The sequence below is a fragment of the Pleurodeles waltl genome, chromosome 2_2 (genome assembly GCF_031143425.1).
Source record: "Pleurodeles waltl isolate 20211129_DDA chromosome 2_2, aPleWal1.hap1.20221129, whole genome shotgun sequence".
Classification (NCBI taxonomy): Eukaryota; Metazoa; Chordata; class Amphibia; order Caudata; family Salamandridae; genus Pleurodeles; species Pleurodeles waltl.
Genome location: NC_090439.1, coordinates 470984771 through 471000833, shown reverse-complemented (window position 1 = coordinate 471000833; position 16063 = coordinate 470984771). Strand labels below are relative to the sequence as shown.

Genomic DNA, 16063 nt, shown 5'->3' with positions numbered 1-16063 from the left:
TGGGCTAAGGCCTGGGATACCTGCCATGAGGACTATGGTCTATTCCAGACAATCTCAAATTCAGACGTACCTAGCTTTATGTGAACACGTGTCTGGATTACTCCAGCTATACTGTTGTTCTTGATTATAACGTCTGTGTATTTTAGAGGTGAATGTTTCGATTCCGTTTCACGGTGCATAAAATATAATAGAAAGTCAAAGGCATCTAATCACTGAACCGAAGAAATTAACAAGGATTGGCAAAGCCATTTAGTATCACCTATATGAGCTTTTGGCTTTAACAATGTTTGTCTAGTATGGTATGCTATGGCATATCATTGTACAGAACAATATGGTATGACTATGGTATGGCCTTTAGTGTAGTATGGTATGCTATGGACTGTCATTGTTTAGTATGTTATAGCCTGTTACTGTGTAGTACGGTATGGTATGGTATGGAATGGCATTACATTGTATAGTACGGTATTACCTTTTATTGTATAGTATGGGATGGGATGGTCTATCATTGGCCTTTCATGATAGAGTATGGTATGGTATGGTATATTATTGTATGGTATTGCCTGTCATTGTATAGTATGGCACGGTATGGCCTGCTGTTTTTTAGTTTGGTATGATATGGTATGGTATGGTATGTTATGACCTATCACCGTATAGTATGGTATGGTATAGTCTCTCATTTATGGATGGTATGGCATGTCATTGTATAGTACAATTTGATCTGACTATGGTATGGCCTGTTTTTGTATAGTATGGTGCGGAATAGTATGGCATGTGACCATAGCATGTTATGGTATGTCTTATTGTATAGCACAATATGATCTGTCATTGTATAGTATGATGATATGCTATTGTATGGCTTGTTATTATATATTATGGTATGGTATGGTCTGTCACTGTAAGGTATGGTATGGATTGTGATTGTATAGTATGGTATGGAATGGTATGGCCTATCGTTGTATAGTATGGCATAGTATGGTATGGCATAGTCTTTCATTGTCTAGGATGGTGTGGTATGGTTTGCTATGGTCTGTCAGTGTATGGTGTGGTATGATACTGTATGGCATGGTATGCTATGACCTGTCATTATATAGTACAATACAATATGGTATAACTATGGCATGGCTTTTCATGTTATGTGGTATGGTTATAGTGTGTCATAATATAGTATGTTATGGCCTGTCACTGTGTAGTATGGTATAGTATGGTATGTCATTGTATAGCATGGTATGATATGCCTTGTCAATGTATAGAACGATATTGTATGAATATAGTATTGCCTGTTGTATGGTATGCTATGGCATATTGTGATACGGTATGGCTTCTCTTTGTATATTATGATATCATCTTTCATTGTATAGTGTAGTATACTACGGTATGGTGTTGTCTGGCATTGTAAGGTTGATTGTGATTATGTCGTATGGTATGGAATGGTATCGCCTATCATTGTATAGTATGGCATAGTTTGGTTTGGCATAGTCTTTCATTGTCTAGGATGGTGGTATGGTATGGTCTCTCATTGTATAGTATAGTATGGACTGATATGGTATGGTTTGACCTGGCATTGTATAGTATGGTATGGTATGGTATGGCCTCTCATTGTATAGTGTGGTGTAGTGTAGTCTCTCATTGTATGGTATGGTATGCTATGGCCTGTCACTCTATAGTATGATATGCTAGGATGGTATAGTGTGTATGCTCTGTCATTGTATAGTATAGTATGGCCTGTCTTTGAATAGTATGGTATAGTATAGATTGATCATTAGCCTTTCATGGTACAGTATGGTATGGTATGGTCTGTCATTGTATAGTAGGGTATGGTATGACCTGTCAATGGATACCTCTCATTGTATGGTATGATGTGGTATGGTTTTGCCTATCATTGTACTGTATATTTTATTGCTAGTATGGCCTAGTCTGTCATTGTAGAACATGGTATGGTATAGTATGGTATGCTCTGTCGTATAGTATGGTATGGTATGGCCTGCCGTTGTATAGTATGGTATGCAATGTTAAGCCTGTCATTGTAAAATATGGTATGGTAGAGTACGGTATGGTCTCTCATTGTACAGTATGGTATGGTATAAGTATAGTATGGCCTGTCGTATAGTAAGGTATTGTATGGTATGATATGGTATTGCCTGTTATGTAGTATGGTGTGTTATGGTATAGTCTGTAATTGTATAGTGTGGTATGGATTGTCGCTATGTAGTATGGCATGGTACGGTATTGTATGGCCTACTAATGTATAGTATGGTATGGTGTTGCCTATCATTGTATAGTATAGTATATACTGTTGTATACTATGGTATGGTATGATATGATGTGGTAAGGCATGTAACTGTATAATATTGTATGGTATGGTATGGCCTGTCACTGTATGGTATGGCATGGTATGGCTTGTGATTATATAGTAGTTTGGTATAGAATGTTATGGTCTGTCATTGCATAGTGTGGTACGGTATTGTACAGTATGGTCTGTCTTTGTACAGTATGGTATTGTATGGTATGGTGTAGTATGGTATGGTATGTTAAGGCCTGTCATTGTATAGCATGGTATACAATGGTATGGCTTCTCATTGTATAGTATGGTATGGTCTTTCATTGTATAGTAAGGTAAACTATGGTATGGCATTGTATGGTATGGTATGGGTTGGTATTGCCTGTCATTGTATAGTATAGTATAGAATGGTATATGTATGGCATGGCCTGTCATTGTATAGTATGTTATAGTATGGTATGGTTTGGCCTGTCATTGTGTAGTATGGTATGACTCATCATATTTTATGGTTTGGTATGGTTTGGCCTGTCGTATGGTATGGTAGGGCATGTTATGGCTTTTCACTATTATGGTATGGTATGATCTGTCATTGTATGGTATGGTATTGTGTGGCCAGCCATTGTATAGCATGGCATGGTATGGTATGGCTCATCATTTGATAGTATGATATGGTCTGGCATTGTATTGTATGGTTTGTTTGGTATGGCCTGTCTTTATGTGGCATGGTATGGTGTGGTATGGCCTGTCGTAGAGCATGGTAGGGATGGGTATGGCCTGTCACTGTATTGTATGCTATGGTTTGACCTGCCATTGCATAATATGGAATGGTATGGTATAGAAAATTATGATATGGCCTGTCATTGATTAGTGTGTTATGGTATGACCCGTCACTGAATGGTATGGTATGGTATGGCTTCTTACTGTGCATTATTGTGTGCCATAGCATGGTCTGTTATTGGATAGCATGGTATAGTATGGCCTTTCATAGTATGGAACGGTGTGGTATGGTATGGCCTATCATTGTATATTATGGTATGGTATAGTATTGTATGGCTTGGCATGGTATTGTATGTTATGGTATGTTATGGTATGGTATGGTATGTTATGGTATGGTATGGTGAGCCCTGTTGTATGGTATGGCATGGTATGGTATGGCCTGTCATTGTATAGTAAGTTGTGGTATAGTGTGCCCTGCCACTGTATGATGAATGCAAACATTTGTAGGAGCTCCATGAACCTATCTTTGCTGAACTTGAGGTTGGTGGAATTCTGCTCAAGTTGCAGGGCACTAGGGTGGTCACAAGCTTAGAAAACCGATTAAAATTCTATCTGTGGCCATTTGAGTTTTCAACCTGCATTTCAGTAAAAGATATGGAAGGAGTTTGTGGAGGGTGTGTCCTCTGTCCTCTATTAGGATCTAATGAGAGAGATATGAAAGAGTTAATCTCTGGAATTCGTACCTTAAATTAATTCCATGCAGAAAATTACTTTTACTATCTAACTTTTTTGGGATAACCAAATTTGTATTATTTTCATTAAAACAACAACAATATGTCACATTTGCATGGTTGCGGAAGTCAAGCATAAAATATTTGTACCTGGTACAGCCTTTTGAGCCCAGACTTTCATCATACAACATCAAGATAGTCGATAAAGCTAATATTGTCCACTGTATTGTTCAGCCCATCTACAATTGTGACAAATCGAAACCAGACTGAATGTTCCCCAGCTAATGAGACCAAATCTTAGCATGCATCTGTGGGCATCCACGAGCCCTATATACCAATCGTTCCATTTGGGCGCACCAGTCTACCCCTTGCCTCCAGCGCAAGAGTGGGGGTGGACCGCTCGCCATCCACTGCAATATCCCTCTTCGCCACAAGCAGGGCTGTACCCAGCAAGGTTCTCTCCACCTGTGACTTCGCCACCCCCTCCATGACTCCCAAGATTTACTATCTAACTTAAGGCAATGACTACTCTCATCCATAGGCAGTTATTTCTAAAAACCCTTTTGCATGCTAGTAAACATTGAACAGCAGATGAGATAGCATTTAACATAGTATTGTAATAGACCTATTCTTTTGGAAGATCAAAGAGTAGGTCTTTTTAAAGAACTACCAAATGGACAGCAATATCCTTTGCACATGACCTGAAATGAGGGCACTCATACATAGTAGACAACCCAGTTTGCGCCAATAAAGCTTGTGTAAAACACAAAAATGTGTAATTATGTCAACTTATCTATAGTCTCCATAAAGGTTCTCCAACCTAGGCGGAAGTGATTCAGATCTGCAAACTAGTTATTTAGTCAGCTGACTGTATTTTGCACTTTCTGCAGCCGATTTATGGCCATGAAAGGTAAGGAAATATCACACTGTGGTCTCTTCCTCACCCAGTAACATTAGTGGCTTAGTAAAGTGAATTATCTTCCTGGCCACACTGACAGCAAGACTCTTATTGGTCCCTTTTTTATTACAGGGTGGTTTTAGAGAGAGCAACATTATGAGTAGGCCTTTTGCATCTTTCTATTATGTTTTGTTTATAAAAAGTAGACTGTTGCAAATTTGCCATTTCTACAGGGTCACCCCAAATTGTGTTTACTGTATTGCTGAATCCTATTATTGCTGCATAGAACTCTGTGCACTTTAGTCCTGCTAATGAGTGGTAAAGTACTTGTGCTCCTCCTTTCAGCATGGTAGAATTTGTATAAATTGGTTTATTGGTTTATTTAACTTGCCTGCAAGTCCGTAGTACATGGTATCAAATGTACAGAGGGCTGGCAAATTAAATGCTACCTGTGAGCTGCACTTATTGTGGCATCCACTGCAGTAGTACTGTAAAAACCTGTCTCCAGGCCTACCAATGTAGCCTGGCTGTGCAGTTTTGAAACTGCAAATTCAGCCTGTCAGAATAACCACTTTTTGACAGACCTAAACCTTCATTTTGAATATTTATGTTATCCCTAAGTAGGCCATATTGCCTGTAAGGCATAGTGCATGGTATTTAAAGGTAGGACATGTTTACTGTTCCACATGTCCTTACAGGCAAAAAGGCCCAAAAGGTACTTTTGCTACAGCAAGGCTGACCTCTGCATCAATAAAAAGTTATATTATTACATCTACTAATGCTAATTTCAATCTGGAAACAGCTGGAAAAATAATTCAAGGGCACCTTTTCATAGTTATACAAATTCCAATTTAATGGTGAAATTGAATTATGTATAATTATTAAGAAAAAATACTTTTATAAAGTTACCTTTGTCCTGCCTGAAGTCACATAATGCTAAATCTATATTTTGCTCTCCCACTTCTGCCAGCCAGTAATTAAATAAATAAATCCAGGATTTTTAAAGCGTGGCAAATCACCTATGAGGGTCTCAAGACACTGAATTGTAGGCAAGGGGAGATTAAGTGATTTGCCGAGAATCACAGGGGATGCAGAGACTTGAACCTTGTTTCTCGAGCTCTGAGATCAGCAGCTCTGGCCCTTAATGCCACACCCTCTTGAATAGACATGAATGTTGTATGAACTTGCTTCAAGGAGCAAGCAATAGACTGACTTCATTGGGCAGAGATAACCCATCTAAACCTGATGGAATATGCATTGTACGGCAGTGAGGATCCTTTTTGACATTAAAATGTCAAATCCTGCTTGAATGTCACATCATGCTTGAGAGGTCTGCTGGGTTTTTTCATAGGCTGCTTAGGGTGCACTTCTAAGACACCTCCCCTGTTACAGACAAATGCTAGTTGACACTCAAAGAGGACTCTTCCTTTTTAGCCTCAGCCAGACAGGCCTCAATCACAGCAGGTCCCTTTTTAACATTACAATGTCAAAGCTTGTTTGACAGATCTGCTGCGTTTACATATAACATTTGGCAGTAAACCTCAAAGAGGGAGACATGATGGCAAAACCATTCAAGAGTATCCATCGTCTTGTTGCTGAAAGCTCAAATTTGTTCTACCAGGCCTCTGTCTAAGGTAGTTGTGGGTAAAGGACCTGCCTCAAACTGGATTTTAGTGTTCGATGTGGAAGAAAACTAGGCATACCAAAGTACATTCCTCACACACACCCCCAGCCCTCAGAGCTGTACCTGAAGACATTGACCTTCCTGAAGGTGCCTAAAGTGGGTATGATTAGCTCAGAGGACCTTTATCATATTGGTTAGTGCATCCCCAGGGGTCGTTCCTACCCACTACCTCTTGCCAGGCATAAATGTGGCATCTCAAGATACCCACTTCAGATCCTTTCTGGACCTAGAAAGATCGAAAGAGGACTGGACCTGTTGTCTGCAACCTGAAGAGGGTCATTGGGGCCTGGACCTCCTCTCTCCCTTATAACTAAGACAAAGAAGTGGACTCAAAGGGCCATAAGACGTACCTCATGTTAAAGGTTCAGAGACACAACAAGCTACAATAGGCTTTTTCCTGCAACTGCCAGTGGACAAATGACAAACAGACCTAACTGGACCCTCCTGTTGACCTCTGCCTGCCACTCTTGAGTCTCTAACTGCCTCTCCTGAGGATTCCAGTGTATTCCTGTTGTAGATTGAGGTTTTAAGGACTAAAGTAAGAAGGTCAAATCTTTGACGAGGATGAACCTGGTTAGTGTTTATGACTTTCGTGCCATCACAGTCAGTGTCAAATTACACTTTGGTCCTGTTCTACCACAACCATTGAGTATCATTTCCACGTTGTGCTTCTTGGTGCTATTTCTACTTAAAAATGTTAACATGCATATTTACTGTTCCCCTTATTGGATTTTTGTCATTTTTATGACATTTTGTTTATTAAAGTTTATACCTTTTTCCAATTTGTTTGGGGATTTTTATTATTTTGTATTTCAACTTTATAACTGTTTTATTGCTGCAATAATAATTTACACATTGTCTCTAAGTTGAGCCTGGTTGTTGTGTGCATAGCTACTGGAAGGTTGAGCTCAGGTTAATTTAATGACTCAAATAGTTCATCTTGAGAAGGACTGTGATCATTACTGGAGGTGTATACCTCCACAACCAATAACCCCATTTTCTTACATAGACTATGATCAAAAACAATAATTCTCTAATCATAGGGTAACATTTATTTACATTTAGTTATACCTAAATTTAGACTGCTCTAGGACTGAAGTCAGAGAGGGCTGATGAGCCATTATTAGGAAAATCTTGGTCCCGTCTGCGCCCGTCCGCACCTAGACCGCGCTCAGCTCCCGTCCCCCTAGCCCACACCCCCCACATCCCTAAACGCCTCTACTCCACTACAGAGCTCCATACTCTCATCCCTGGCTGGCACACCGCCTGCGCCCAGGCCGACCCTTGACACACCCATGGATCTTTCGCGTGTCACTCATGCCACTTCTCCTGCAATCAAGCCAACAAACACCACAACAACACCAGACACCCCAACCACCTCAGCTGCATCCTCCTCAACACCCGCTCCATTCAAAAGCACGCAATCGAGCTCTGGGACCTACTCACGACAGTCTCACCCGACATCGCCTTCCTCACGGAAACATGGATGAACCCTTCATCTGAGCCTGACATCGCTATAGCCATCCCGGAAGGATACAAAATCACCCGAAGAGACCGTATCGACAAACCAGGAGGAGGAATCGCCATAGTATACAGAAGTTCCATCAGGATTTCCACCAACACCAGCGACACCCTGCACACCGCAGAACACCTACACTTTCAGATACACATCAATGCCAACACCACCTTGAGAGGAACCCTCGTCTACAGACCGCCAGGCCCCTGCCTCCTATTCTGTGATGCCATCGCCAATGCTTTCAGCTCCCGCGCCCTCGCCTTCCCGGACTACCTGCTCCTCGGTGACCTTAATTTCCACCTAGAGAACACCAGCGACTGCAACTCCATTGCCCTGCTGGACAACCTCGCAAACCTCGGGCTCAAGCAACTGTCACCTCACCCACCCACTCAGCTGGACACACCCTTGACGCCATATTCTCCGCCAGCAGCCACATCACCTTCACTCACACCACCAAACCCCATTGGACTGACCACCACTGCGTTCACTTCTCCTTCCTGAAGCCCACCACCAACAATATCCTATCTCTCACCGCAAGTGGAACAAGATCACCAAGGAAGAGCTGATCTCCAACCTCACCCAATCTACTCCACCCATTTCCAACGACCCCAATGGCCGCCACCCTCAACCTCAGATGATGGCTCGACGACTGCGCAAACACCCTCGCTCCACTAAAAAAAAAACAACAACACCCGCATCAACAAGACAGCCCCCTGGTTCACTGTAGAACTTCAGACCTCAAAACAAGAATGCTGGAAAACTGAGAAGGCCTGCCGCCAAGACCAATCAGTGAGCAACTTCTCCGCCCACAAATCAGCCATGGACAAACACCACAAGCTCATCAGGACCACCAAGAGATCCTTCTACAAAGAACGTATAGACAACAACGCACACAACAGCAAGGAACTGTTCACCATCATCAAGGTACTCACCAAACCCAAATCCTGCGCCATTGACCCTCCGCACTCGCAAGACCTCTGCAACTCCCTCTCCAGCTACTTCCATCGCAAGATTGCAGACATACATGAAAGCTTCATAACGACATCACCATCCATCACCACCACTGGCACAGCCAACCGCACCCCACCACACCAATGTACTGAGCACCTGGACTCCCGCCAACGATGAAAAAACCACCAAAACCGTGAGCACCATCCACTCAGGCTCTCCAACAGACCCCTGCCCCCACCACATCTTCATCAAGGCCAGCCAAATCATCGCTCCCCAGCTCCGGTCCATCATCAACAGCTCCTTCAAGACCGCCACCTTTCCAGATATTTGGAAACACGCCGAAGTCAACGCCTTGCTCAAAAAACCCAAAGCAGACCCCGAAGACCTCACAAACTACCGACCTATCTCTCTACTCCTGATCCCCGCGAAGGTCATAGAGAAGATAGTCAACAAACAGCTGTCCTGCTTCCTGGAAGACAACAACATACTCAACGTCTCCCATTCTGGATTCCGCAAGAAACACAGCACCAAAACCACCCTCATTGCCTGCACCGACGACATCAGGACCAGACTTGACAAGGGTGAAACCGTTGCTCTCATCCTTCTCGACCTCTCTGCAGCCTTCGACACCGTATGCCACAAGATGCTGTGCACACACCTCTTCGACGCCGGAATTCACCACAAAGCCCTGGACTGGCTCAACTCCTTCCTCTCTGAGAGAACCCAAAGTGTTCGCCTTCCCCTTTTTGGTCTGAAGCCACCAAAACCATATGGGGAGTCCCCCAAGGATCCTCACTCAGCCCCACCTACTTCAATATCTACATGGCTCCGCTCGCCAACATTGTCCGACCTCACGGCCTCAACATCATTTCCTACGCCGACGACACCCAGCGCATCCTCTCCCTCACGAGGAACCACTCCAACGCCAAGAAAAACCTCCACAGCGGACTTCTCGCCATCGCTAATTGGATGACAGCAAGCCACCTCAAACTAAACTCAGGAAAAACCGAGATCATCATCTTCGGACCCAACAAGTCAGCATGGAACGACTCTTGGTGGCCAGCCGCCCTAGGAACACTCCCGACACCCACCACCCAAGCATGCAATCTCGGCTTCATACGTGACTCATCTCTCTCCATGACTCAGCAAGTCAACGCCTTATCGTCCTCTTGCTTCAACACCCTCTGTATGCTCCACAAGACCTTCAAGTGGATTCCAACAGATACCAGAAGAACGGTCACCCACGCCCTAATCATCAGCAGACTGGGCTACGGCAACGCCCTCCACGAGGGTACCACTGCCAAGCTCCAGAGAAAACTCCAACGCATCCAAAGCACAGCAGCACGCCTCATCCTCAACCTCCCTCGCCACAAACTCTCCATCCACCTCAGAACCCTACTCTGGCTACCCATCAACAAAAGGATTGTCTTCAAAATCCTAATCCACTCACACAAAGCCCTCCACAACACCGGACCGGCCTACCTAAACGAACAACTCAACTTCCACATCCCAACCCACCAACTCCGCTCCGCCAACCTCGCCCTCGCAATAGTCCCTCGCATCCAACACACCACATCCGGTGGCAGATCCTTCTCCCACCTCGCCGCCGAGACCTGGAACTCCCTCCCCACCACCCTACGCAAGACCCAGGACCTCCTAACCTTCAGAAGGCGCCTCATAACATGGCTCTTCGAGCAGTACCACCCCCTTTCCCCCCCAGCGCCTTGAGACCCTTCCGGGTGAGTAGCGTGCTTAACAAATTATTGATTTATTGATTGATTGGTCCTGAGCTGTTATCTGAGGTTGAGGACTGGTAGGTGAATGCATTATTGGGGCCTCCATTCCAAGTAAAACCATCAAAGAGAGCCATACTTCCCAAGGTATAAATTCATTTTCTACCAATGACAAATGCCATCCACCAGCCTCGAGAGGTATCCATAAAATATTGGAATGATCCAAAGGACATTTGCACTCATTGGGACACTGAAGGCATAGTAATACTGAAGATGAGTACATAGGCACTGATGCTAACCCATGAACATTGGCACTGAATTATTTATTGACACCAAGACTACACATGACACAGAGAGCCCCCAATGACAATTATTTTCTTGTGAACTCAATCCTCTTCTGACAACTCTGACCTGAACAGAATCATATTGTTTAAGATGTGCAGATACAAGAACTCACCAATTTCTAAACAGGTCTGATGGGGTGCTCAACCAATCAATCAGAAACACCATAAAGACTGCACTACCTAGGCATGCTTTGAAAGATTTCCAAGAATATTGCTCCATATTTGTTCCTCATTTCCTATAGATATGGAGTACACATGTCTATCTCTAACCATAAGCTTGTTGGTAAATCCTTTTTAGTTGCTGTCAATTTCAAATATGTTTCTCTGTCTCAGACAAATAAGACAGGTGGCTTCCTAACCTTCCTCTCCCTTGTCTTTTCATCTGGCATTTATATGGTAAAGAATAAAAGGTAGAGGTATTGAGAAGTTCCAGAAACCTGTAAAAAACGTACAAAAGAATCTTTGAAATGTAGAAAGGGCAAACATTGTACCAACCATGACGCTTTTGACAGCGGGAAAATGGGAATTGTGACTACTGCTGATGATCATTGAAAAAGGAAAGAGTCAGGAAGTCAGGGATGGAACTCACTGAACAGGTACAAGTAGATGGTGTGTCCAAAGGCTTCTCTAAGAATCTCCAAAAAGGAAATTTGAACTAAAATGTTCAGAACATAATTTATTGTGGCTCCATCTAACTCAGGCAAAATTTTCAAAAGACAAACTCTATGACTAGATCCTAAAAATATTTTAAGATGAGTGCTAAAATGCCTTTGGCATCCTTATAAACTCAAAGGATTTGGTGGAAGAACCTTTCATTTACCAGTCCCAACTCTATGCAACTTCTTACCTCTCAAAGAAAATCTAAAAACCCTATAAGTGTTAATCAGTCAGATACCTAGGACAACATTGATTCTATCTGGGCTTCTCTGAGACTATTCTATCTACTTTCTTATTCTAAGACCCTACCCGGTGGCATGAGATAATCGAGATAATGCTTTTGTGAGACCTGGAGCTAGTTTTATTGATTTATGGTGGAGATACAGAACATTTGTTTTGTTTTGCTTACATAGCTTGCTTCTTTCTACCTCTCCCCCGGATCTCTGACACATCTCTGCAACAAGCATCACTTACAAATAATACCCCTACATAAAGTAAAAAATGAATAAAACAGAAATTCAAGTGCAAGAATCCTTGAAAAGCATGTGCTAATTAGGTCCTTAACATAGATTGGGGAGTAACAGAGATTATGTTGTGTCCTTTCCTCAAGACATGAATGAGAAGTTTAGTACAAATAATGCTTTTGCCAATATTACCCCGTTACCACTCTACAATAGGCTCATATAACAATGATGGGCTATAGAGCAGTTTGGTGCAGTCTGAGACTTGCGAGAGTGGAAGACTGGCTCTGGTATTCCAAATCCTATCTTTGTGACACATTCACTTGTCAGGGATGTAACCTTAGACTCTATGGGGGCTTATTCACCAAGGCATATACGAGAAGCTCATAGGGTACTGCTATAGTACTACTTCACATACTCGTAAATGAGGTCCTAAAACGTCTAAAATGAGAACATTCAGAGAATTTTCATATAGAGTTCTTACTAATAGAGAGTTGGTGTTAGGCCAATTCACAAAGGCATTTATGAGTAGTGAAGTAGTTATTACTCATATAGTACTACGACAATCATTCTCAAAGGCCTACGTGAATTGACCCCAAAACATCTTAAATGAGAATAATGGCCTATTCATGCAGAGTGTGTACAAACAGAAATGACACTTCTACTAATATGAAGTTGGATATTAAGGGGTAGATTCACAAAGGCATTTATGATTTGTGAATAGTACGCCTGTAGTACCTTGACAACCACTCCTAAATGCCTATTTATATTGACCAAAAAACATCTAAAATGAAAATAAAATGGACTATTCAGGGGACATTGATGTACAATTAGTACAATACTCTTAAATGCTTTCGTCAATTGGCCGCTGACTGAATACCTGTGTAGACAGTTAGAATTATGCTTGGAGTGCCAATTGATTTGAAATAATTTGCTTACCTTCATGAATTTGTTTGTAGTTGCCTGCTCGTTGACAGCTCTCCAGGACTCCTCTGGTGCCTTTTCCTCTTTTAAATCAACATAAAAGCCTGTCACCGGTGTACGACCAGTGTAAATGGGAGACTTCCAGAGCAAAACCAGTGAGTTCTTCCTGATCTCAGTGGGTGAGAGGTCATGTGGTGGTCCTATTAGGAGAAGAATGTAAAACAAAATCCCATCAGTCCCCTTTTACATCTTATTAGGTGCCATGAAGTTGGCTAATCATTGGTGTTCTACTAAGAACAGGGCATGCATGTAACAGTCTTATCCAGGGTCCACAGCCAAGATAGTGAGGAGAATAAAGATGAACATAGCACTGGAAATTTTGAGGGCTTTTGTTAGTAATGGATAAAATAATTGTGACCAAACCCTAGAAATGTGTCTCGAGCATCACTGGTAATTAAATACATTGAAATCAGTGCTTGGGTTCTATGACTACTCTTGTCCTGTCAGTGATACTACAACACAGAGGCAAGCAGCACGCTTACCCTAATACATTCCTCAACAACTGAATATACCAAGACCAGTGTTTCAATGTTTTTAATTTACAATGGCATGAGCAAAACCATTTTTTTCTCCCTGTGATGTACTGTATGTATCTAGAAATGACTCTGAATGATTTAACTTTAACAATTTCTGAAAGATATTTGTCACAACATATTCAAAAACTAAGGGCCTGATTCTAACTTTGGAGGACGGTGTTAAACCGTCCCAAAAGTGGCGGATATACCACCTACCGTATTACGAGTCCATTATATCCTATGGAACTCGTAATACGGTAGGTGGTATATCCGCCACTTTTGGGACGGTTTAACACCGTCCTCCAAAGTTAGAATCAGGCCCTAAATATCTAGAAACAAAACCCCAACAATCACCCATTTTTGTATCAAAAAAATTATTCCGAACGTCTGCGTGCATTTGGATATCGGTTTTTGCATCATGAAAGGATTTGTCATGAACATGCAACACTGAAACTACAATTATTCTTTGGAAAGTCTAAATGAAATCAAGACAATATTGTAATTAGTTTATCCTGTGGTCATTAAAGAATTTGTAGAAAACAAGATGCAGGTGGGGTAACTCTAGCAGACAACACTCATTCTGGCAAAAGGGGTACTGAGTAGGAGTAGCTGTATTAGCCAACAATTGCACTTTTCTAGAGCAGTATTTAAAAATGCCACCCACTCCACTTGTCTTTTATATTTGAATGACAATGGATTCCAAATCTCTTACTATCTTCACATCCATTAATATTGTCCTGGTATCAAGTTGGCAGTATAAAGGTAGCATTTTTGCCTGCTTAATTTAAATAAAGCAAATTTATCCAACCTGACATCAGTCATGCATGTAGCACAGCCCACAGAAAGGGCTGTCTCTTGGTCTGCCCATTAATGCATGTCATTATCATCCAATGCAATGATAATCACTATAACACAACAGAAAGATGGGATTTAGATCTATGCTTCAGAAAGCACTACATAGGCGCTGAGTCCAACAGGCTATTTCAGCAGCCATAGATGGTGGCCTAAAAATTATCCTCACCTGGAACACCAATGGTCCATTCTTCACATTTGAAGGGTTTGCTCGGCTGAGATGCCACACCAACTCCAGCCACGTTAGCAGCAGACACTTGGAACTGGTACACCTTATTTTCTTGCAAGTTTAGTATCTGCAATACAAGTCAGTGTGTAAATATTTTGTGTACTTTAAAATATTTAAACATGAAAATGCCCTAATTAGGGTAAGGTGAAAAGAGAAAATATTAAAGGAACAAGAAATTCTAGATGAGAACTGAAGAAAAATAACTGTCTGAAAAATATATAAAACTCCTATAATGTACCACATTCAATAGACTGGCTAAGGCCAAATGGGTTGAGCATATGGGCCAAATCGATTAAATGGTTTGGGATGAAGCCTTGCTATACCCAAGTAAAGTGGCAATATGCTTAGGATTCAGATTAGTCCAATGTAAGATCCTTCAGAGCATACTCTTCACAGCCACAACACATGAAGTTTGAGAAAATTGAAAGTGAATTGTGTATAAGATGATGCGGTCAGGTGGGGTATATTTGAAAGGACCCTTTGAATATGACCAGAAGTACAGATATTTTAGAAACTAGCGGGGACATATATGTCCAAAGCTACCCAGATGCCTGTACTCAAGGACTGTATGGGGGGTGATGCTGGGAATGTGGTTAGACTAGGCTCCAACATGACACGTAAAACTCCTGATGGATGTAGGACTAGCAATTGCCAGGCATCATCTTTCTAGGCTATGGGGAGGCAAAATTGTGAATGAAATTGCTTAGTGGCGCACCAGCATACACCGGATGGCGGGGCACACAGGATACTATACATAGATAGAGAAAGCCTGAAGAAATCTGAAAAAATATGATGACATAAAGACAATTAATAGGTATACAGTAGTTGATGGGGTAGATTTTGCCAGATATAGTGGTTAACTTTTAAACACCATTCTTTTGCAAAGGTAGATTTACGTTACTATTTGTTTTTGATGTAACAATAATACTGCCCATGGAAACAGATTGTATTATAACTTAGAGTGGAAATACAGTTATGATAGTAGAGCATACTGACCATATCTTAAAGAGATGTGATTTAAGAGATGTTTTACAAAACAAATTAAGAACACATTCTTAGAACAGGCTCTAATTGCGTGTTTATATACCAGTAAATTACAAAGGTGGAAGGAAAATTTTGCATTTTTAAGGAAAGCATCATGTTACAGAGAAAAGACCTGGCAATTAAAACGACGTTCATTTCCTTGTTGGATTTTATTTATTTATTTACCTAACATTTGCCTCTAAAAATAAATACATTAGATAATATAAGATACCTGTTTGTAATATTCACACATAGGTGTACAATAGTAGAATTATGTACAAATGTCGGTGCATATTGATTGAAAAATTTTCATTTAAGGTAGAACTCATGGAGAAAAGCCTTGCTGTGGAATGCTTAAATGCATCACAACTAGAATTTAATTCCTTTGGCATACCTCTTGAAGGAAACATTAACTGTAGGTCATATATCCATGTGGTGCTAATGTAGAAAGAGATGCACAAATATTATGGAGACCATATGAAAGTAATTT

The 16063-nt window shown here is 41.5% G+C and overlaps 1 protein-coding gene across 3 annotated transcripts in view; it reads right to left on the bottom strand.

The window, feature by feature from the left end:
* MYOM1 (myomesin 1) overlaps positions 1–16063 on the bottom strand; it is a 650420-nt gene that overhangs the window by 366275 nt on the left and 268082 nt on the right. For all 3 annotated transcript variants that reach the window (XM_069219961.1, XM_069219960.1, XM_069219962.1), the window contains 2 exons: positions 14491–14617; positions 12910–13094 (listed from right to left, as the gene is read on the bottom strand). In XM_069219961.1, the coding sequence (XP_069076062.1) occupies positions 12910–13094; positions 14491–14617 (312 nt within the window). The remainder of the gene's footprint in view (positions 1–12909; positions 13095–14490; positions 14618–16063) is intronic.